Source organism: Cynocephalus volans, chromosome 8 (genome assembly GCF_027409185.1).
Source record: "Cynocephalus volans isolate mCynVol1 chromosome 8, mCynVol1.pri, whole genome shotgun sequence".
Taxonomy (NCBI): Eukaryota; Metazoa; Chordata; class Mammalia; order Dermoptera; family Cynocephalidae; genus Cynocephalus; species Cynocephalus volans.
Window position 1 is genome coordinate 34382051 of NC_084467.1, and position 23244 is coordinate 34405294.

Below are 23244 nucleotides of genomic sequence, written 5' to 3' on the forward strand. Positions count from 1 at the left end.
TGATTTTTAACTATTTTTAAGAGTTATTTTTGTAGTGATTGCTCTAGAAGTTATAATAGATATTTGAATCACCATCTACCTCAGATTAATGCTAACTTAATTCCAGTATAGAATTAAGAATAGAGAAACTCTGCTTCAATATAGCTCTATTCCCTGCCCCTCCTTTGGCAAAGACCTGTGAAACATGCATCACTGGGAGACTTCTGGGAAATACAACAAACTATCTGCAGTTTAATTACAAATACCATGTTAGTGACTTGACTACACATTTCTCAAAGTCATACAAAGGTCATGATAAACGACAGTATTACTGATTTCTGTGACTAAAGTTCTATGTTCCCTCATATATGCTGTGTAAGAATAAAATCACAGCTATGAGTGCAGTCCCAGGGTAAGAGGGTGGAAACTTCAGCAATCCAGAGTATCTCAAAGCAGTTGTGCAGGGCTGGAATACATTAGATGTTCAGTAGGCCCTTGAACAGCCCCTAACACAGAGTCATGAATCACTAAGTAATGGGATGGTCTTCAGCTGAGATGAGTCTTAATAGCTCTTGAATAGTGCTTTGCTCATTGACACTGAGCTCTTGTTCTTTGGCTAGATTCAGGGCTCTCACGGCATATTCCTGTGCCTGAAATAGAATCACAGTGATAAAAGGAAATTGTCACAGAAAAACATAAGATTGGGAAGCCCCATCTGTGCTCAACTCCAGAAACATGGGAGACAATTCATCACATCCTCACACCAGCCACTGAGCTCTTGTCGATAAGCCTGTGAAAACATGCAGGGCCCTTAGGGCCCTAGAAATCCCACCTGACTTGACAAACTAAGTACAAACTAAGTGCACCTTCTTAGCAAAGTGAGATCTTTGTAGGATCTTAATCAGAGCACTACAGACCAACACTGGAAGGCACAGAGGTGATAGGTGCCACAAGTAAATTACCATCCTGGGGCAGTCCTGGGGGCCATGTGGCCCAGAGGTTTGACTTGGACGTAGGCTCTACAGGACATCTTGGGACAGTCTCTGGTTTCCCTCCCTCTCTCCCTTCCAGTAAATATTTATTGAATGGCTACTATTTTCCAGGTACTGTGACTATAGGCAGAAATTCCTGTCTGCACGAAACTTACAATATAACAGGGGAGAGAGACAATAAACAAGATAGTATCTCAAAAGCAATATAAGATAAGGAAAAAAATGAAGTGAGAAAGGAGAATTGGAAGCATTGGGGTGGCAGTGTAGTGGGGTTTTGCAGTTGTAGACAGGGAGGATGCTGAAAGATCCACTGAAAAGAAGACAACTGAGTAAAGACCTGATAGAAATGAGGTACCAATCTTGACATACAGATGTGTCCCTTTTTGTCCAAGCACCTCTGGTAGATCTAACACCCTTAGCACACCTTGGGGTAATTACTTCCTTGAGTACACAGTGGAAATTGGACCCTGCACTGTAGAAAAGAGGTTTTGTCCAATGTAAATTTGAAAATTCAATGGAAATTCTTCCCTATGCCCTAACCATTCCTATCCCTATTCCAGACAGGGATAGTGTTCTTCTGTCCTCCCACAGTTCCCAGGGCTTTGCTATCACACTCTATTACAACTTGCTGGCTCCTCCTTGTGAGCTCCTCCTGGCCCTGGCGTATAGTATGTGCTCTGAAAAAGTTTGCTGAAGAAAGGAAAGAAGGAGGAAAGGAAGGGAGGGAGGAAATTTTAAATTTTCTCATGTTACCCACACCGAAAGGCCTCCTCCAACAAGCCCCTTCTCCCTCCCTCTGCCTGCTTTATTTTTCTTCATGGCACTTTTCACTATCTGAAATTACTACGTTTCTATGCTTACTTGTTTGTTTATTTAGAGGAGGGGGAGTCACAATAAGTTCCATGGAGACAGGGAACTGTCCGATTGTTTGACACTGTATCCCCAGTCCCTAGCACAGTGCTGTGCAAATGGTAGGTGCTCAATAAATATTTGAAAGAATGAATCAGTCAACCAATAAATCAATAAACCTGAGATATGCCACTTACTGTCTGCACAACATTAGGCAAATAACTGACCCTCTCTTTGCCTCAGTTTCCTATCTGTAAGATGGGGGTAATAAAATGCCCACCTCATAAGGTTGGTTGGTGTGAGAAATCTGATAACTATGTAAAGGGTTTAGGCCAGTGATTGGCATGTAATAAGTACTCAGAAACAGTTGCCTTTTAAATCATTTCATGGCAATTCATTTCTGCCTGAATTCCTGCAGCAAAGGAAATTCAGTAACTGAGTGTAGTTAGAGCTGTCATGTCAATCTTCCAAGGATTGCCTAGAGCCCTCCTGCTCTGCAGTCTTCCTGGCGCTGTCCCAGACTCAGTTTATCTATGCAACCCTGGGAAGGCCCACTTGAGGGAAGACAACAATCCAGTTTCCATTATAGTAGTCCCCTGATATATGCAGGAAATAAGTTCCAAGACCCCCACTTAATGCCTGTAAACGTGCAAAGTACCAAGCCCTATATGTATGTTTTTTCCTATAATATGTACCTATAATAAAATGTAATTTATTAGGCACAGTAAGAGATTAACAACAACTAATAATAAAATAGAACAATTATAAGAACATACTGTAATAAAAGTTATGTGAATGTGCTCTCTCTCTCTCGAAATACTGTAATGTTTTCAGATCACAATTGACTGCGGGTAACTGAAATCACAGAGAGTGAGACCAAGGATAAGGGGGGACTACCGTATGCAGGCTAGACTCAAAATTGAGAAATGTCATGAGCATCTGAACTTTTTTGGTGTGGGGGCTTGCTCTGAGAGCAAAAGCTAATGGAATTGAGCAAAACACAGCTGAATTCTACTACGTGAATTTCTTCCTGCATTTCAGACATGCTGATTTTCTAGGGAAACTTGCCTTTGACAAATTCATCATCAGAAAGTAAAGCATGACCAGGATCTTCAGAACAAAGATAGTTTTTTGGGGTGCCTTGTCAGATGTAGATTCTCGGAAGTTCAAGATTGAAGTCAGGATCCGAATGGCTTCTGCTTCCTGGGCTTCATCTGCATTGGAGGAAGAGGAAAGAAAAAACAGGCCCTGGGTAGCCGAGCCTGTCCTCATCACAAGTACTCAGCTGTTAGGGCGCCTGGCCCGCTGAGGCCTCCTGGCAGGGGCACTGACACAAGCCACAGCAAGTTCTATACCTGGAGGGCTGCCTCCACATGGAGAGTGGGAAGGGGGACAGTTTCAGCCAGCTCTCCAGCCCTGCCTTGTATGTTATCATCAGAGTAACCTAAAAAAATGCTCACTCCCACAGGCCCCAAAGTTGCTAAAGTTCTCTCTTTCAGAGTCCTGAACTTTAGATCTCTTGAGTTCCCAAAGACAGGGAGTCTGTCACAGCTGAATTCACTTGGTCCAATTTGGCTTCCGCTCTTTAGCTAAGAGGAGGGAGCCAGGGTAGGGAGGCTTCTTGCAGCAGCTGCAGCTTAGTTCTCCCCTAGTCCAAAGATGCTTAAGCAATAGCCCTCTGCTTTTCCATGTGAGTCTGTTTACTATTTTCCCCAGTAGTTTTTGATCCTACTTTAGCCACCATTTATTAAGCAGTTACTATGGGCCAAGTACTTACAAGCACTTATTTAAGTATTAAGCTTAGAGAAAAACACAAAAAGGACACACACCATCATGTTAAGGTTGGCTATCTTTGGATATCTATGATTTCCAAATTTTCTGTTGTAACATGAACTGCTTTTAAAATGAGAGAAAACCCAATAAAATTATTAATTTTTAAAGTCTTAGCTTAAAACCTCTCCTCCAAAAAATCTTCTTTCTTCATTACCACCCAACTGTCCTCACGTGTTTATCCTCGGACACATCTTGTAATAGAAATGTTCTTTTGTTATTGCACACAGGTTCTGTATCACCGGTTGCACTGTCTCTTTTGAGCAGAAACTAGATCCTCTGTCTCTTTTTATTGTCGCAGAGGGTATGATGCTGTACAGCGCTACTCAATACTCAGCCCGTTGCTGAGCCTGGGCATGGAGACGATCCCATTTGGCCCTGCCACTGAGACACTCACTGTTCCGTAGAAGAGGAGGAGGCGGCACCAGAACAAATCAGCAATGAAACTTCTGTGCAGAGTCTACCTTGGCTTATGTGCCCTAGAGTTCTAACACATGAGAAACAGATGCTCTGCAGAAATCACAAGGGGCTCTTATGGGGTCCTTTTTCCTCCAAATCTGTCCCTTATTAGTGTCCTTAAAGTCTGTTTGTGATGATAGGGATCTGAATTATTCCCAACACTGGCAAAATTTCTTTGATTTCCATGTCTCAGTTTTCCCCATCAGCAAAATGAGGCAGATGGCTAGGATGTGCTCCATGACAGGGACAGCTGCTCTCCCTCTTGGGGCAAGCCTGTGTATTAGGTGGGATGAAGTCACTGCTCTGCCTTCTAGGGAGAACTGCCACTTACCCAATCCAGTGTCATTCTCAAATCGTTTTCCCAGTAAATCTATTTGTTGGAGGCGAGCCTCTGAGAGGACTTGATAGTGGTTGTTCAAATATTTATGCCAGATCTCAGTGACCTGTTGGGAAAGAAGATGGCAATCAGACCAGCAGGCCAGACCTCAGCCATTGGACCAACCAGGTGGGGAGAGTAGTACATCTGGCCAGGTTCCCTGACAGTCTGGAGGCTCCCTCTCTTACTGTGCTTGGAGGCAGAGGAAGCCCTAGGAGCTCAAATGGGGCAGGCTAAAGTGATGGGCTGCAGAGGGCACGTGGCAGGCTCAACTGGGGGCAACCCCGCCGGGGTCTGAAAACAATGGCTAGTGTTGTGGAGTTCATACAACACTTAACTTTTCCATCCTTACAGCATCCCAATTGAAGTAACATTATTCTCATTTTAAATGTAAATAAACTAAGGCTCAGAGAAGTTAAGATCACACTTGACTTCTAATAAGAGCTGGTAAGTGGTATAGCCAGGATTTAAACTCAGGTCTGCCTGACACCAAAGCTCATTTCTTTTCAACTACACCAAAATGCCTCTTCCTAAGAAATGGGTCTAAAAGGTGAATCAACGGTCACAGCATGAGAGCCTGTATCACACACAGAAATCGTTGTTTGCTAAGTGAGGTGTTACTGTATGAACATACCAACATTTTAATATATTGGAAACAGTTTAAAATTGTTTACATGTAAAGACGGAAATTTTAAGTACTGTCCTGTTCTTTAATCCTGTGACAGGAACTTGCAGCAATAAATTTCCCTCGAAAATCTCTTCTTCTCTATCGCACACCTCAATGTGCCCACATTAGCTTGCTCCTATGGGTATGACAGAGTGTACAGCAGTCTATGTGGAAGGATTTGGTTCGTACTGACCCTTTGTTATTATTTGTTAATCACTCTAGGGATGCTAAGGACTAGTCTATTTTGGAAGTGGAGAAACAAGAAGAAAAGTGGAGTATATCATGTATAACGCTATGTAAACTTGGACAAGTCATTTCATTTCTCTTTGCCTCTTTTTATGGTATGTCTCTCATGAATGGCCTGACACTAGTTGTAAGATACCAAGTCTAAGTGTCAAGGCTCAGATCCCACATTCCCCAGCTCACCTTGTTGTACAATGTGTCTGCCAGGTCCAACTTTTTAAGGTCATAGAAGATATTAGCCAGGTGGAAGTAGCCTCCTGAGGTTCTGATGTCCTCTGTTCCAAATGCACAACTGGCAAAATAAATCTGTAGCAGGAAGAAGAAGGAGAGTGCTTGAGTTCCCTTTGCATATCATGTATCTGATAAAGGACTTGTATCCAGAATACATATAAAGGACTTTTACAGCAGCCCAGTTTAAGAAAGGGCATTTCTCCAAAAAGATATGTGAATGGCTAATAAGCACATGAAAAAATGCTTAACTTTGCTAGTCAACAGGGAAATGCAAAATAAAACAACAATGAGATACCACTTCACACCCACTAGGATGGCTAGAATCAAAAGACAGAAAATAACAAGTGTTGGAGAGGATGTGGAGAAAAGGAAACCCTCATACACTGCTGGTGGGAATGTGAAATGGTGCAGACTCTGTGGAAACAGTTTGGCAGTTTCTCAAAAAGTTAAACCAGCAATTCCTCTTTTAGGTGCCTACCCAAGAGAAATGAAAACACGTGCCCATGCAAAGACTTGTACATAAACGTGCATATCGGCATTATTCATAATAGATGAAAGTGGAAATAACCAAAATGTCCATCAACTGATGAATGGATACACAAATTGTGGTATATCCAGATGATGGAATATTACTCATCAATAAAGGGAATGAACTATGATACATGCAACAATATGGATGAATCTCAAAATAATTATGCTAGGTAAAAAGAAGTCGGATGCATAAAACCACATATGATTCATTACATATAAAATGTCCAGAAATGGCAAATCTATAGAGACAGAAAGTGGTTGCTTGGGGCTGGGATGGGACTACAAATGGATAGGAGGGATTTCTTTGGGGTAATGGAAATGTTCTAATACTCGATTGTACTGATGGTTGCATATCTCTGTAAATTTACTAAAAATCATTGAATTGATGGTATGTATCAATGAAGTGTTTTTAAAAAGCTAGGCTGAGGAATCTGAGCTTGATCTAATTACTAACCATGTGGCCCAGCTCAAGACAGAATGTACTTCTGCATATTAATTTGCTGGAGAACGTAGAGTGTAGAGAGGAAACGCAAATGAAGGAATGTGTTAGTTAGGGGCCAGGTGGAAGTAGACGAAACCCTCAGATTGCCTGAAGATAGTTTAATGGAAGAATTATTTGAGACGTGGAAGGGTTAAAGAACCAACAAGGGCTAGTGAAGCACTAGGGACTACCAACAACAAGAGACTATCACCATCTCTACACCTGCAAAAGCAAGGGGAGAGAACAGGGTTACCAGGGCCCGGTGAGAGCTAGCACTAGGGAAGAAGGCCGCAGAGGAACCGTGCCCCTGCCAGAGCTGGGGTGCGGCAGAAAGGCAGCAGAGAGAATAAATACCCCAACCTCTCTCCTCCCACCCTCCACCCCTCTGCTAGGCCTCCCTTTCTCCAAACCCACCCAAAGCCAGACAACAGAGTCCAGGTTGTGTGGTTCCTAGAGGTCAGCTTCCCAGGTCATAAAGTAGGACAGAAAGTGAATTTGGGGTAGGGGGATAGGGAGATATGGAGAATAATCAGCATAAGAATGAATTTATGGGCATTGTGCAGTGGCAGGCAACAAGAGGGATGCTTGCCTGGTGGAGAGGCCAGTGGAGAGGTTGAAGAGAGAACCAACCCTCATGCAGACTACAGTCTGACCCTAACTTAACCCAGATTTCAGGCTCATGAACTCTTCTCTCTGGTAATATTTTTCAATACTGAAATCCTAATAGACACCTCATAAATTTTGAAAGAATGGCTCCGTTATCACCCTCATCATCCTATATAACATTTGTACAGAGTTTTATAGTTTTTAAGTGCTTTCTTATACAGCTACCTCATTTAAATTTAATCACCACATTGTGAAGTAGATACATTAATATTACTTTAAAAAATAATAGCCAAAGTACTGTACATATATTGTCCTGTTATTAATCTTTGCAATGACCCAATGAGGCAGAGACTATTTTATGATTTCTATCTTACAGGTGATGAAAGAGGTTAAATAATTTGTCCAAGACTAGGTGGCTAGTGATACAACAGAGCTGGGACTAGAAGCAAAGCCCTTCTCAGGATGCGGCTCTGTCTCCCTTTATTATCCTCAGAGCAACTGAGGCTTCGGGAAGATATTCCCTGGCCAAGGCTGCGTAGCCAGGAAGTGGAAAGGCTTGAACTCAGATAGTCAGAATTGTGCTCTTGCTAATACCCCACGAAATGGTCAATTAGGAACAGAAAGTTTTTAGAGAAATGCTCAGTTAAAAACAAAACAAAATAAAACAAAAAAACAACGAAATAGCTGTTACAGGAAACATCCAGGTGTTATAATTTAGCTTGTTTACGTCATTGGCCAGATGATAACGGGCTTCCTCATAGTTTTCCTTAGCCATATAGAGCAGTCCCAGGTTCCGATGCAGTAAAGAGTGGGTGGCATTACTACAGTCAGTTGATTTAAGGACTGTCCACTGGGCCTGGGACAGATATTCTTCAGCCTGAACGATCTGGCCTAGACCTGTCCAAAAGCAGTAGAGAAGGTTATAGTTCATATCCTGGCCAAAGAACACATGATGAGATATGAGACATCACCCATTGACTCCAATATTTATTGACACACAGAAACTTGTACACTAATGTTCATAATAACTTGCTCATAATAGCCAAAAAATAGAAACAACTTAAACGTCCATCAGCTGAGGAGTGGATAAACAAAAGGTGGTATATCCATATCCATGAGTGGAATATTACTCAGTTATAAAAAGTAATGACGTAGTGATACATGCTACAACACAGATGAAACTCGAAAACATTATACTAAGTGAAAAAATTCACACACCAAAGGCCACATATTGTATGATTCCATTTATATGAAATGTCCAGAATAAACAAATCCATAGATACAGAAAGTAGATTAGTGATGGCCAGTGGCACTGGGGTAAGGTGGGGGTAGGAGGTGTGGTATGGAGATCAGCAGGGAATAACTAACAGTTACAGGGTTTCTTTTAGGGGTGATAAAAATATTCTGGAATTAGATAGCAGTGATAGTTCCACAACCTTGTGAACATACTAAAACTACTGAAATGCACTTTTAAAAGGTGAATTTTATGGTATGTGAATTATATCTCGATTAAAAATATATATACTGAAGGCCAGGAATGTACAGCTTAGGTCTTGTGGCTGGGAGGCCTCTTGAAACAGCAGGAGCTCCTTCCACCTCTTCCCACTGTCCTCTCCTGTAATTGGGGTGGGGTGACTCGCTCTACTTGTCTGGGCAAAGAGTGGCACCTGGGTAGAGAGTGGCACCTGTTGCCAGGTTCTCCAGGTGGTTCTGGGACTCAATCCAGGGAGCAAATGTGGGCCTTACCCTCAGGACCACTGGAAGCAGGAACATCTGAGCCCCAGGGATTGGTGCACACAGCAGGGCTTGGGTTTGAAACCAGGCTCTGCTGCTTGGTCACTGTATGAGCTTCTTGCTGTTCTGATCTCTCTGGGTCTATTTCCTCATGTGAAAGATGATGTAAGACACCTACCTCTCAAGGCTGCCCCAGGGCTTAAATGAGACCATGTGTACGGGCCAGTTCCCGAAGCACCTGGCATTCCCTAGGTGCACCTTCAGCGTGTGTTCACTGCCGCAGCCTCTGCTGAGACATCTGACCCTGGTCCTTTCTCTCATCTCCAGTGACATGAGGTCATTTACAATTTATATTTACAATTTATAATATTTACAAGTATTAAATTCTCATCCACTAAATATATATATGCATATTTAATACCTTTTATGTGCCAATCCTTGTGTTGAGTGATGAGAATTCAAAGATAAATTAAAGCTATTACCCTTGGAAAACTCACAGACAGGTTGGGGGAAGGCTTGCGCTGCATGGAAACAAATATAACACAGTATAAGAGCAACACAGAAACATAAGTGTTGGAAGTGGCAGAGAGCTGGAAATGATTGATTGTATGGATGGGGTGGAGAAGAACAGTGGGGCGGGGAGAGGCACAGTCAGCAGAGTGAGCTGGGCTTTGAGGATGAATAGACATTTTCCAGACAGATAAGAGAGTGAAGGCATCCCAGGCAGAGGCAATGGCACATGTAAGTCAAGGAGATATGAAATAGTATGCTACGTTTGGAGGACTATATATTGGTCTGTGATGTTGGTGCACAAAGTGTGAAGGAGAGTGGCTACTCCATGTCTGTTCACTGACTTGATGAGCACTGCTAAGGGCCCGAACTAGGTCAGTGAACAGAGATGGAGTAGCTACGATTAGCCACAAGGAGAGAGAATGAACAACGCACAGTCACTAAAAGATGTAGAAGGTAAGAGAAAAGAAAGTCACTTTATTTCTAATATTCAAATACTCTTGACACTTCAAACTTTTGGTTTAGCTGTAAAAAGATGTAATAGCTGCCTGCCTACCTGCTTGCTTGCTAGGGAGGTTGTCAGAATGGAACAGAAGACTACTGAGCCAGCATTCTGCACACGAGGAAGCATGCTCTGGGTGTGAGGTATTTCGTGTGACGGATGCTGCAGCAGAAATGGCACCAAAAACAGATCAGGAGATGAGGAGTTAATTAGGTGAAGGAGAGGGGAGGAAAAGTGGAGAGAGTGGCTAAAGAAGAGCCTTCCAGAACAAGGACCACCACCATGCCTCTGAGGAATCCTGAGAAGGCCAGTGTAACTGGAAGGGACAGAGAAAAGAATTCAAATGAGACAAGTGAAAGAAGTGAGGTGAGAGAGTTGGCTAGGACTAGAACAAGCAGGGCCTTGTAAGTTGCTTTAGGAATTTGGTCTGTCTTTAGGGCAGCAATTTGATCACATCTGTGTTGAGATCAGATTGGAGGGAGGCCAGAGAAGATGTGGGGAGACCAGTTAGCAGGCAGTAGTCCAAATGAGAGATGATGGGACTTACGCCGCACTGACTTTTCCAAAATTCCATAATTAATCACTGTCAGAGATAGACAGAACCTGGGCTGTATTTCCTTGTCCAGTGCTCTTTACATTAGTTTGGAGGAAGGATGGTCCAGAATGGAGTGTCAGACCTAAGCGGGGTGAGGAGAGCAATCCTGCAGGTAAATGGCCTGGTACAGGGAGTCAGAGCCTGAAGAAGTGAGGAGGGGATCCGTGCAGAAGCGGCCGTGCAGAATGGGGCGTCAGAGCCACGGAGGGAGAGAAGGGCATCTGCAAGGGGGAAGGGATAGGGTTGGAGACGGGGATTGGTTCATACAGGGGAACTGATTAAATATATGGAATGGGAGAAAATTAGATTGAACCCTGTGGTTTTGCACTGGACTTGGATGTACTGATATAGACTTGTGGTCATATAGATATTGACATATATATGGATAAAGAAATAAATATAGATGTAATGCGGATGTATATAAACACACATGATTATATTTACACACATTCCCTTATTCTGCCCTCTGAGAAGGCTGAGAACAGCAATACTCCAATAGCAATGAGTACGTCTAGTGCACAGCTCTTGGTTTCTGAATTTCATTTTCACTTAAAGAAATCAGGGCTCCTTGGGGTTATGTTCCAGAAAGCAGGAAAGTAATTAAAGAACAATGGCAATGTATCAAGAAGATGTGGAAGCCAGCTCGAATGGGGGCTGTCACTCGCCAAATCAGGGACAGTCTGAGCACCAAATGAATGGTAGTAATGAATTATAATCCACTGAATAAAATAGGAAACCAAGAGCCTTTATCAAATAAATAAACCCATTGAAAGTTTAATGAGGGATGGATTATTTAAATAGTTTCAAAATAACTCCCCATAAAATACTTATTAGTTAGAAAGGGGAGGAAAAAGTAACATTACAGACACCATCTTAATAAAATAATTAAAATGAACATCATCAGTAATGGAAAAAATTGAAAATATGCCAATTTATAGAATGGAATGAGAAGAACACATATCACCTCTGTGATATTCCTGCCAGAAATCCATAACCTCAGCCCAGTTATGAGGAAACATCAGACAAACTCACATTGAGAGATGCTTCATAAAATAATTAGCCTGTAATCTTTAAAAGTGTGAAGGTCATAAAAGTCAAGGAAAGACTGAGAAATAGAAAGAAGACTAAAGACACTTGGCAAACAAAACAAAAAGCGTGATTCTGAACTGTATCCTTTTGCTACAAAGATGTTATTGGGAAAACTCGAGAAACCTGAAAGAGGTTTTCTCAGTAGGTGACAATATATGAGGCTGTATGGTGCTTGTAAAGGAGAATGTTTTTGTAGGAAATACACACTAAAGCATTACAGGGATAGGGCATCAGGTAAGCAAGTTACTCTCACATGGCTTAGGGGGGAAAAAGCTATATTGTATTTCCAACAGTTTTACTTTAAAAAATAAGTTTTTAAAAAAGGTAGCTATTAAGGTATATAAAGTAGTAGTACGGTGCCTATAACATTGTAGATGCTCAAGGATGTTAATTCCTCTCAAAATGCTAATTTTCCTCTTGTAGTAGCCACTGTGTAGGTGTCTGATAAGTATGTGCTCCCCACTCTCAGAATTACCTCTCCCATCTATAGGGGTGAGTTCCTATATCTCTGAACTATGTGACCCTGACCCCGGGGAACAAAGGTAGATGACTCAAGCTGGGTCAACAAAATTCTATCTTCTAGGAATTTGTGATTGGAAATCAGATGCTAATTAGTTTTTATTACCCATCTTGAAACTGGAGGACATGTAAATTGAAAAACTACATGTGACATTTTGCGGTAGCTGTCTTCTGCAGTGAGCATAGGGTAGAAAAATCCGGTCTGCAGAGGGGGAAAATCAAGCAGATACCCAGAGAAAAAACAGAGGCAAAACACAAGGGCGAAGAGAGAGAAATGGAGGGCAACCGTCTTGGTTTCTTACAGCATTCCAATTCTAGTCCCTCATGAAGCCTCAGCTCCCTTACAACACTCCAGCATCCTAATAAATTTCCTCTTTTTACATAGGCCAGGTTGAGTGGATTTCTGCCAGTCGTAGCCAAAAGTCTGTGACATCTCCTTCCCTACCTGTGCTAAGGTTTACAGCAACCCTGGTCTTCCACAAAAGAAGTCCTGGTGCCACCGTCAAGGTTGGACTCTGGTCATTGGTATGACCCACCATAGAACTTCTTAAGGGCTCCAGGGGGTCTCAAGTCAGTTTTACTCACCAAGGCTAGCCTCGGCCAACAGCAGGTAAGCAGGCACAAGTTCTACTGAACTCAGGCCATGCACGTTCATGCGGAATCGAAGAGAGTGCAAAGCTGCTGGGACAGCATCTTCATGTTTTCCTTCAAAGAGGTATTTCTGGGCTACGGTGTAGCAGAATTCAATCAAATACTTCTGTGGAAGAGAGAAATCAACCATCTGAGACAGTCTAATGGGAAAAGCAAATGTGAATAGATACACCTGGAGATAAGGCCCATACCTAATGAACTGGTTGAAGGTACATAGTGAGTCTGCCTGTAGTGAGGTGGACGTGAGACCCAAAATAGGTGACATAAAAAGGCAAACTCTGGACTGTGAGTTGCTCAAGGTCCAGGACATGTGTCTTTTCATCTTAGTCCAGTGCTTGGCATATATGGATGTTCAATATAAAATTATTAGATGAATAAATAAGTATTATTCTTGTAGTTCTAATAAAATTTTGGTTTAGTAAAGCTATCATGTCTCAGGATAATCTAAAACTTTCTGCTTTTCTATTTGAGCTAGTTTTGAGAGAAACATCTCACTATACCTTCTAGTATTATCCTGCCTACCTGTTATCAGAAACAACTTTTAAATCTGTATTGTTCTAAGGCCATATCAAAGTTTCATACTACTAAAATTCATTTATCTGATGTTTAGAGATTTATGGCTTATAAAGGCCTAATTTTTTTTAGAGTAATTGAGATGCTATCAATGCCATAATAATAGGAACTAATTTTGCTAATTTCTTTTACATATTCACCAGTATATTCATACATCATTTTTTAACCTCCTACTATGTGGCCAGGCTCTTATCATAGTACTTTGCATGTGTGGGTGTTACAGGATGAATTATGTCCCCCCCAGATTTATGTGTTGAAGCCTTAAGCCCCAGTACTTCAGAATGTGACTAGGGTTGGATAGGGACTTTAAAGAGGTGATTAAGTTAAAATGAGGCCATTAGGATGGACCCTAACCTAATCTGACTGGTGTCCTTATAAGAAGAGGAAATCGGACACACACACAGACACCAGGAATGCATGTTCACAGAGGACCACGTGAGGACACAGTGAGAAGGTGGCCATCTGCAAGCCAAGGAGAGAGGCCTCAGAAGAAACCAGACCTGCTGACACTTTGATCTTGGACTTCCATCCTCTAGAACTGACAGAAAATAAATTTCTGTTGTTTGAGCTACCCAGTATTTTATTATGGCAGCCCTTGCAAACCAACACAGTGAGTGTTTAGTAAATATGTGGAAAACAACTGACTATGGTATTGAGGATATAAAGATATAAAACAGTCTCTGCCCTCAAGGAGGTTACAACACATTTCAACCCCTGTCCTGGACAGTTTCACTGCATCCATGAGTTAACCCTGTAACAGTCCTATAGGACCTACCTGCCGCAGCTGCAGCTGCTGCAGGCCATGCTGCCGTTCTTCCTCTGAATTGTAGAAGGGCATGGCAGTGCGCAGTGGAATCAGGAGCTGACATATCTTCTCATGGATGCTGCCCCAGTCAGCTCTTTGATGCACCACACCACTGACGATAAAAACATGATATTTATATTTATGTTTATCATTGGCCTGATGTAAGGTTCTTTTGGCCCTCCTACTTGCCTAGCCCTAAACACCAGAAAAGTAGGCCCAACACAAACCAGGCAGAGAGACCAAAGCCATTTCCAACACACAAATCTTTTTTTTTTTTCATGTGGTTATATGATGGTGTAAAAACTGTGTTGGGGTTGGGGAGGGGTGGTGGAAGAATGTTGTTTCTGCACGTGTACGTTCACATTCCGAAGTCATACAGGCATGCTGTGGCTATTCTGCTTAATCAATAACAACAAAGGCAACTTCAACTCTACATTGTTCTAAAGTCATTTTTAAAATGTCTGAACACCGACGATGATGGATTTGAGGGTCTTTTTCTTGGAGAAGTGAAAGGAATTTACATTTGATGAGGCCCTAGAAGACACTCCCCAAACACGTTTTCCTATAACCCACTGACACCATGTAGTACCACTAGCATTGTCTCCTGGGTGCTGGGGAGGCTGTTCACACAGAATGCACAGTGACTGTCTCCCCACCCACCCCAGTGGTGCAGCAGGTGATCTTGCACGTAGCTATTTAACTCTTTGAAAACAAAACAAAATCTCCTATTTCCATTTTAAAGGTAAAGAAGCACAGGTGTGGAAAGATTAAGGTTATTCCAAGCTTATACTCCAAAGTCAGTGTTTTTTATCCTTCCAGAAAGAATCACTGTAACAGTTTGGTTTACAGTTTCTATACCACTTCACTTAAGATTCTATTGACTGTTGGGCCGAGCCCGTGGTGCACTCGGGAGAGTGCGGCGCTGGGAGCGCGGCGACGCTCCTGCCGCGGGTTCGAATCCTATATAGGAATGGCCGGTGCACTCACTGGCTGAGTGCTGGTCACGAAAAAGACAAAAAAAAAAAAAAAAGAAATATAAAAAGAAAAAAAAAGATTCTATTGACTGTTATATGTGCATATTTACTATTTTTAAACACTCAGTTGGGCAGCACATATATTGAACATTTGTATCATTGCAGAAAAATTCTTTTGGACAGCAGTCCTACAAAATATCCTCTCCTATACCTCAGATAAATGCATTTATGAATGACTCACAAATCTATTACCCAATTCTGACCCTTCCTCCAATCACATATTTTTTTCATTTTAATTGTAATATAATTCACATACAATAAAATTCACCATTTTCCAGTATACTATTTAGTGTTAGTATATTCACAAATTTGTATAACTATCACCCTATCTAATTCCAGGACATTTTCATCACCCAGAAAAGAATCTCTGTACTTGTTAGCAGTCATTCCCATTCTTCCCTCCTCACACTGATGCCCAGTAACCACTAATCTACTTTCTCTATGAATTTGCCTATACTGGACATTGTATATAAATGAAAACAGACAGTATGTGGCCTTTAATCTCCAGCTTCTTTCACTTAGAATAATGTTTTCAAGGTTCACCTATGTTGTAGTGTGTATAAATATTTTATTCCTTTTTATTACTGAATAATATTCCACTATATGGATATACCGTACCATGTTTTGTTTATCCATTTGTCCAATGGTGGACGTTGTTTCCACTTTTTTGCTGTCATGGATAACGTTGCTATGAACATTCATGTGCAAGTTTTTGTATGAACATATGTTTTCAATCTCTTGGGGATATACCTATGAATGGAATTGCTGGTTCATACAGTATCTCTCTGTTTAACTTTTTGAGGAATTGCCAAACTGTTTTCCACAGTGGCTGCACCACTTTATATTCCGACAAGCAATGTATGAGAGATCCACTTTCTCCACATCCTCACCAATACTTAATTTTTTTCTTTTTGATGATAGCCATCCTAATGGATGTGAAGTGGTATTTTATTGTGGTTTTGATTTGCATTTCCCTAATGACTAATGATGTTAGGCATCTTTTCATGTGCTAATTCACCATTTTTTTTTTTTTGGATCAGTAAGGGGATCTTAACCCTTGGCTTGGTGTGGTCTGCACCACGCTCAGCCAGTGAGCACACCAGCCATCCTTATATAGGATTAGAACCCGCGGCCTCAGCGCTACCAGCGCTGCACTCTCCCGAGTGAGCCATGGGGCCGGCCCATATTCATCATTTTTATATCTTCTCTGGAGTAATTTTTGGGGGGCAGCTGGCCAGTACAGAGATCCAAACCCTTGACCTTGGTGTTATAACACTGTACTCTAACCAAGTAAGCAACTGGCCAGCCCCTCTGGAGTGATGTTTATTCAAATCCTTTGCCCTTATTTTAAAATCGGGTCTTTTGTCTTTTTATTGCTGCATTTTAAGAATTCTTTACATATTCCTTATCAGATAAATGATTTGCAAATATCTTTTCCCATTATATAGGTTGTCTTTTCACTTTCTTGATGCACAAAAGTTTTTAATTTTGATAGTGACTAACTAATGTATTTTTGTCTTTGTTTTCTTGTGGTTTTGATGTCATATCCCAGAAACTGCTACTAGTCCAAGGCCACACAGATTTACAACTATGTTTCCTTCTATAAGTTTTATATTTTTAGGTCTTACATTTAGGTCTTTTTGTATATTGTTAATTTTTGTATATGGTGTAAGGTAGGGGTCCAAATTCATTCTTTTGCATGTGAATATTCAGTTGTCTTGGCACTATTTGTTAAGGATCCTTCTTTCCCCATTGAATGGTCTTGGCACCTCTGTTTAAAAGCAATTGACAGATGTACAGTCTTACTTCTGGACACTCAATTCTATTCTGTTGACCTATATGTCCATCCGTATGCCAGTACCACATTGCCTTTATTACTGTAGCTTTGCAGTAAGTTTTGAAATTAAAAAGTGTAAGTCCTCTAACTTTGTTGTTTTTCAAGATTGTCTTGCCTATTATAGGTCCTTTGCATTTCCATATAAATTTTAGGGTCAGCATGTCCATTTCTGCAAAAATGGCCTTTGGAATTTTGATAGGGATTGAATTGAATCTATAGATCAATTTGGGGAATGTTGTTTTAAATAATATTAAGTCTTCCAATCAATGAATGAAGAATATCTTTCCATTTATTTAGGTCTTCTTTAATTTCTTTCAACAATTTTTTGTAGTTTTCAGTGTATATGTTTTGTACTTCTTTGGTTAAATTTATTCCTAAGAAATTTTTTTTATGGTATTGTAAATGAAAACAGCTTAATTTCATTTTCAGATTGTTCATTGCTAGTGTATAGAAATACAACTAATTTTTGCGTATTGATTTTGTATCCTACAACTTTGCTGTATTCATTGATTAGCTATCATAAAATTTATGTTATTTTTGTGAGTTCCTTAGGGTTTTCTATATACAAGTGTGTTAGTCTGGGTTCTCCAGAGAAACAGAACCAGTATTTATTTATTTGTCTCACATGAATATGGAGATTGAGAAGTCCCACAATCTGCTATCTGCCAGCTAGAGAACCAGGAAAGCTGGTGGTGTAGTTCAGTCCAAGTTCAAAGGACCCAGAACTGGGGGCAGTGGAAGAGTGGGGAGGTGAGCCTGCTGGTATAAGTTCTGGAGTCCCAAGGCTCAAGAACTAGGAGCTCCAATATCTTGGGGCAGGAGAAGATAGATGTCCCAACAAAGGAAGAGAGAACAAATTTCACCATTCTTCAATGTTTTTGTTTTATTTGGGCATTCAATGGATTGGAATGATGCCCACACACATTGGTGAGGGGGATCTTCTTTACTAAGTCTACTATTCAAATGTTAATCTCTTCTGGAAACACCCTCACTGACACATGCAGAAATAATGTTTTACCAGTTATCTGTGCATCCCTTAGCTCAGTCAAGTTGACACATAAAATTAACCATCACAACAAATGTCATCTCAAATAGAGGTAGTTTTACTCCTTCTCTTCCAAGCGGGATACCTTTTTTTTTATTCTTACCTAATTGCCCTGATTAGAACTTCTAATACATTGTTGAACGGCAGTAGTAAAAATGACATTCTTCTCTCATTCCTGCTCTTAGAGGGAAAAGCTTTCAGTCTTTGACCATTAAGAATTATGTCAGCTACGTGTTTCTCTATGAGTTTTTCATAGATGCCTTTTACCAAGTTACAGAAGTTCTCTTCTATTCTAGGTATTTTTATCATGAAGAGTGTTGGACTTTGACAAATGCTTCTTCTGAATCTATTGAGACGATCATACAGTTTTTGCCTTTATTTTATTGATATTGTTTATTACATTGATTGATATTCGTATATTGAACCAATCTTGAATTCCTAGAATAAATCCCATTTGTTCATGATTTATAATCCTTTTTATGTGCTGCTAGATTTTGTTTGCTAGCAATTTGCTGAAGATTTTTGCTTCTATATTCATAAGGGCAATTGGTCTGTTGTTTTCTTTTCTTGAGATGTCTTTGTACGGTTTTGGTATCAAGATAACATTGGCCTTATAGAATGAGTTAAGAATTGTTATCTCCTCTTCTACTTTTTTAGAAGAGTTTGTGAATAATTCTTCTTTAAGCATTTGGATGAATTCACCAGTGACATCATCTGGTCTTGGACTGTTCTTTGTTGAAAATTTTTTGATTACTGACTAAATCTCTTTGTTATAAATTTATTCAGACATTCTATTTCTTCTTAAGTCAGTTTTGGTAGTTTGTCTTTTTAGGAATATGTCCATTTCATACAGGTAATCTAATTTGTTGGCGTACAATTGCTCATAGTATTCTCTTATAACCTCTGTCATTTCTGCAATGTTGGTAGTAATGTCCCCACTTTCATTTCTGATTTTAGTAATTTAAATCTTCTTCTTTTGGCCAGTCTAGCTGAAGTTTTGTCAATTTTGTTGATGTTTTCAAGGAACCAACTTTGGTTTTATCGATTTTCTCTGTGATTTTTCTTCTCTCTATTTCATTTATCTCTGATCTAATCTTTAATATTTCCTTCCTTCTGCTAGCTTGTGTCTACACCCAACACAGGGCCACGTATAAAGAAGGAGTTGATAAATATGTTTTCAATCAGGGCTCACAATGAAGTAGCTTGTGAGCCGGACATGTTTTGTTTGGCCATCATTATGTTCTTTAAAACTGAATTTGAACATCTTTAAGCAGGGCATTTATTTTACAATTTGCCACAGATCTTTTTGCCTTCTATTATTGAATACCATTTCAACATTTGTTTTCTCCTCCTGGCCAGTGAATGCATTTAAATTTGTGCCCCATATGTTAAATGAAAGGAAAAATTCTTTTTTTTTTTTTTTTTTTTTTTGCTTGTTTTGTTTTTTGGCAGCTGGCCAGTAGAAAAATTATTTAAAATTACTGTTATCTATTTTCTATAATTTGCTAACCTACAGTACTAAAGCCTCTTTTACCTGTCACTAATGTTTCAGTACGTACTTTCATAAAATTACCTTTCCTTAAAACATTCTATTCACTGGGAACATATTATATTCACAATCGAATGTAGAACAAATGCACAACAGTACACATAGTATGTAAAATAAATGTGTTAGGGACTAGAAATTCAACAAAATGTCAGGTTATTAATCTCTGCATTATAGGATTATGGATTATTTCCCCTATTTTTTGTATTTTCAAGTTTTCTGCTGTGAGCATGAATCACATTTATAATCAGGGAAAAATTCTTTTGCAGAAAAAAAATGGTTCGCAAATTCAAATTGACTTTCCTTCTTATTCCTTAAATTTACGATGGTAAAAAAGAATATTTATTGTGTGCCAACTTTGTCCCAGGCATGATACTAGATGCTTTATATCCAACCATAAAAATCTACAGAACAATTTTCTCAGTTTTGTTTTATGGAAAAATCTTGAAATCTCCAGGACACAAGAGCACAGAAATCTGGAGAAAAGGAGGAAGGGGGGAGAGAAAGAAAAGACCTTAAAGAGAATTAAAAGCAAGTGAAAGAAGAGAAAGAAAAAAATGGATGAGGACATAGAAAATAATAATTTATTCACACATTCATCAAATATTAGTACCACCTATTTTGAGGCACTTTGCTAGAGACAGTGGGGTATACATAGACAGGTCCAACACAGATCAAAAGATAGCACACATATGACAGTCCTTGTACACACATTCAGCATAATATCTGGCATTAACAGAGCATAATAAAATTGAAATAACATGCTTGCCAACAATTAAAATGAAGAAGGGAAAAAAGAAACATCTGAGAGGTATACAGTAACTGCAAAGTGAGTTGAGAGAAAGAAGGAATTACTTCCAGCTGGAGGGTTGAAAAGGACAGAGGTGTCTTAAGGCAGAAGTCTCATACCAGGCAAAGAGATTAAGTCTCTCCCCTGAATGCCAGGCCTATATTTGCAGCTGTTTACTAGCCATCTCTCCCAAGGTGATCTGAAGACCCCTCAAACTTTGTGTCCATAACCGAATCTGCCACCCACCACCTGCCCCCTCACTGCTGTCCCTGTGTTCCTTGCCCAAGTTAACAGGCTTATTATCCATTCATTCAACAAATATTCATTGAGTGTCTGGTATGTGTGGGCACCCGGTCTAGTAAAAGACACAGACATTAAGCAAGTAAACACAAAAATATAAAAGTACAGGAAAAGTGAAGAAAAATTGTACTTGTGAGAGAGAAAAATGCGAGAGGGAGAAGGATGTTTAGATTAGGATTTGACCTCTTTGAAGAAATGACGTTTAACCTGAGAACTGAAGAATGAAAGGGGGCCAGGAAGGTTTGTGTATGAAGGAGAGGTTACCAGTAGAGGGAACAGCCTGAATAAAGAAACTGAGGGTGGAAAGGGCTTAGCAAATTATAACTTTAGTTCTCTGTAACTGTAGCAAGGAAAAGATGAGTAAGTGTGGTAGGAAATGAAAGTAGAGAGGTAACCAGGGCTTTGTAGTTCCTGTTACAAATTCTGAATTCCAAATGCAATGAAGCGACCATAGAGGAAAGTCATGAAAACACAGATGCCATCCTTGCCCTTGTGGGGCATACAGTCTAGTAAGGGAAATAGGCAATTAAACAATTAATTGCAGTTCATGTCCTAAGTGTTAGGATAGGGGACGTACTGAGTGCTGTGAGAGCACTGAGGAGGGACATCTAGTCCAGTATGAGAAAAGTACATTCACTCTCACTTGGACCATCGCAACAGCCTTCTAATTGGTTATGCGGCCTTCGGTGTCTTACTTCCAATCTATCTTCCGCACCAGTGTCTGTCTGTCATCTTTCCTTAACACAAATGAGAGCATGTCAACTCAACACCACCCACGGCTTCCCAGAAGATAAATTCCAAGCTCCTCGTTCTCATGTCACTGTCTTATCTTCTTGATTTAAACTCCTACTACTACCTATCACGATGATTTTCAAACTTTTAAAAACTCAACCCATAGTAAGAAATACATTTTACCCGTACAAACATATACAGCCACATAAAACATAAAAGCAAAAGTTTCAAGAAACAATTCAAGTAGGATTACTCTGATACTTTCTACTCTATTTTATGCTATTTTTTTCTTTAAATGCTGATTGTGGTTTATTCATGACCTGCTCATGGGTCCTGGCCTACAGTTTGAAAATCATTAAGTGCTGCCCCCACTAATACCATCTCTACTCAGCTCTCAGCAAACTCTGTCCTTTCACCATTTGCCCTAGTAGTGTTGGATGTCAGGAATGCCCCATCCTTCTTCACTGTTCCTTCACACAGCAAGTTCCTACTGACCTCTCAAGACTCAGCTCAAATGTTACTTCTTCAGAGAAACTTTTCTACATACTGCCCCAGTCACCATGCTTCCATCCTTAGAAGTCCCAGGGCTTAGCACACCCTGAGTGACAGCATTTGTCATGCAGAATGTATTATGACTTTTTAAAAACAGGTCTGCTCTGGACTAGCTTCTTGGATATCAGCAACCTAGCTATTTTATCTCAGGTACAAAACAGGGTCTAATCTGAAGCAAAGGTCAGGGGGTGTTATGCTAAATACATGAAAACTTATCTTATCTTGTACTACCCTCCCTACACTCTCACTATCTTAGCTGCGCACCAGACCAACTAGCCTTCTTTCTGTTCCTCAAACACATCGATCTTTCCTCCCTCAGAGACTACCAGTGTCACTCTTCCCCCAGCCATTTCCCTGGAGGGATGCTCTTACTCTGTCTTCAGATCAATAGTCTTACTCTCGGAGAAGATGTCTGCCCAATATCTCATCACATTTCCTTTAATGGCCTTATGACACTTCCCACTCCCTGCAATTATCTTGTTTTCTGTTTGTCCGTTTGTCTGTATCCCGCATTAGAATGTTGGATCTTCGAAGGAACTATCTACCGAGGTGCCCCGGTAACTTCAGCACCTAGAACAGCGCATAACACATAGTAGGTTCTCAAAAAACATCTGGTAACGAATTAGGGGGAGAGGAGGCAGACGAGGCCACATGAGTCTTGAAACCTCCTTGAGAGGTCCCCGGCAGAGCCTGGGGTCATGGCTTAGGCAGGGCACACAAGTCCAGACTGGTGACTGGGAGAGAGGGAGAGAGATGAGGCGCCCACGTGACACGTTGCAGGGCCTACCAGTAATAAGTGACCGTGCAGGCCGCGCACACCCGCTCGGCCGGGGCTTCGCACACCTCACAGCAGAGCCGGCGCCCCTTGGGCACCGCCAGTGGATAGATCACGTTCATGTTGCAGGCAGCGATGTCGGTCTCAAGGACGGTTGCCAGGCGAACGTACACTGGACCGACGTCACGTGACGATCGCGAGACAGCCTCGTTCCGGATGTTTCAAGGGCAGCGGAGAAAGGCGTGGCTGGACTGACGACTGGAGTCCATTTTTGAGGGGGAGGGGAAAAAAAGCACAGAACCTACAAGTCGCAAAGGTTAAATAACCAGTTTTACTCCAATGAAATCCAGGTCCAGAAAGGTCTCTACGGTGGCCGGTAAGGGTCAAACATAGCCAGTTCTTTCCTGAGGC

The 23244-nt window shown here is 40.8% G+C and overlaps 1 protein-coding gene across 2 annotated transcripts; it reads right to left on the minus strand.

Annotated features, from left to right (window-relative positions):
* Window positions 1-506: 506 nt before the first annotated feature.
* ZMYND12 (zinc finger MYND-type containing 12) lies at window positions 507-22955 on the minus strand. 2 transcript variants are annotated; one of them, XM_063107005.1, is made up of 8 exons: window positions 22846-22955; window positions 14193-14334; window positions 12779-12950; window positions 7972-8141; window positions 5579-5701; window positions 4441-4552; window positions 2889-3034; window positions 507-629 (listed from the first exon to the last, which is right to left on the minus strand). In XM_063107005.1, the coding sequence occupies exons 1-8, from the start codon at window positions 22953-22955 to the stop codon at window positions 507-509; spliced, it is 1098 nt and encodes a 365-aa protein (XP_062963075.1). The 2 variants fall into 2 exon arrangements, with proteins under 2 accessions (XP_062963075.1, XP_062963076.1); XM_063107006.1 differs by lacking the exons at window positions 12779-12950; window positions 22846-22955 and having other exon boundaries at window positions 14193-14286.
* Between the last annotated feature and the right edge of the window lie 289 nt (window positions 22956-23244).

Excerpts from the sequence above, each read along its gene's own strand:
- ZMYND12 (XM_063107005.1), bottom strand. The coding sequence starts at position 22,955 with ATGAACGTGATCTATCCACTGGCGGTGCCCAAGGGGCGCCGGCTCTGC. Across the intron at positions 8,142-12,778 it reads GTTGGCCGAGGCTAGCCTTG|GTCTAGGCCAGATCGTTCAG; the intron begins GTGAGTAAAACT and ends GCTTTTGGACAG. Across the intron at positions 3,035-4,440 it reads TGAGAATGACACTGGATTGG|ATGAAGCCCAGGAAGCAGAA; the intron begins GTAAGTGGCAGT and ends CCTCCAATGCAG.